Source organism: Chaetura pelagica, unplaced genomic scaffold, assembly GCF_000747805.2.
Source record: "Chaetura pelagica isolate M959 unplaced genomic scaffold, ChaPel_1.0 scaffold10, whole genome shotgun sequence".
NCBI classification, from domain to species: Eukaryota; Metazoa; Chordata; class Aves; order Apodiformes; family Apodidae; genus Chaetura; species Chaetura pelagica.
In genome coordinates this window covers 10891555-10892211 of record NW_009952263.1, presented here as the reverse complement: position 1 = coordinate 10892211, position 657 = coordinate 10891555, and the positions used below count along the sequence as shown (strand labels likewise).

The 657-nt window shown below is 55.3% G+C and overlaps 1 protein-coding gene across 1 annotated transcript in view; it reads right to left on the bottom strand.

Annotated features, from left to right (window-relative positions):
- Positions 1-184, bottom strand: part of HNRNPA2B1 (heterogeneous nuclear ribonucleoprotein A2/B1) — a 10267-nt gene extending 10083 nt beyond the window's left edge. The window contains exon 1 of the mRNA XM_010007568.1: positions 173-184. Coding sequence (XP_010005870.1) covers positions 173-184 — 12 coding nt within the window. The remainder of the gene's footprint in view (positions 1-172) is intronic.
- Between the last annotated feature and the right edge of the window lie 473 nt (positions 185-657).

Sequence of the window (657 nt, the reverse complement as noted above, 5' to 3'; positions counted from 1 at the left end):
CCCCCTCGCCTTCCCGCGGCGCGCCCACCGGGACCCCGCAGCCGCAGGGCGCCGGTGACAAGGGCCCAAGCTCTCTCCTAACGCCCGGACCCCCAAACACTCGCTCCCCACGCATCGCCGAAGGTGCCGCCCTCTTTAAAAAGCAAACGCTGGATCACCCCTTCTCACGTACCATATTCTTCATGGCTACGTATTCCTGCTTGAAAGTACCGTACAGCTGCTCGGTAATGGCCGCCTAAACTGTTACGTAATTTGAAATTCAGCTCAACGCAGTGCTAGCGCCCTCCTCCTCCTGCCCGAGCCGGCTGCCCAGGGTTTAGTTTAAAAAAAAAAAAAAAAAAAAAAAGCAAGCTTGAATCTGGAGCTTAAATAACTCCAGAGGGGCAGCAGCTCTGTATAACGCCCCTGCGTGTTTTTATCACGCAGTAAAAAGTCATCAACCCCCGTTAGCAATGGCTGTCTCCGAAATGAGCCGAAGGAGCTGTCGTCCTCGCGCTTATCCGCTTCGACAGTCTCCGGAAAAAGCCGAAAGGCGAATGAAAGCTCATTCTCGTCGGCTTCGGCAATTTCCGGAATCTGCCGAAGCGGACGAGAACGGCGCTCGGAGCCTCCTCGGCAATTTCCGGAGAACTAGACGCAGTAGTCATCGGCTATCCA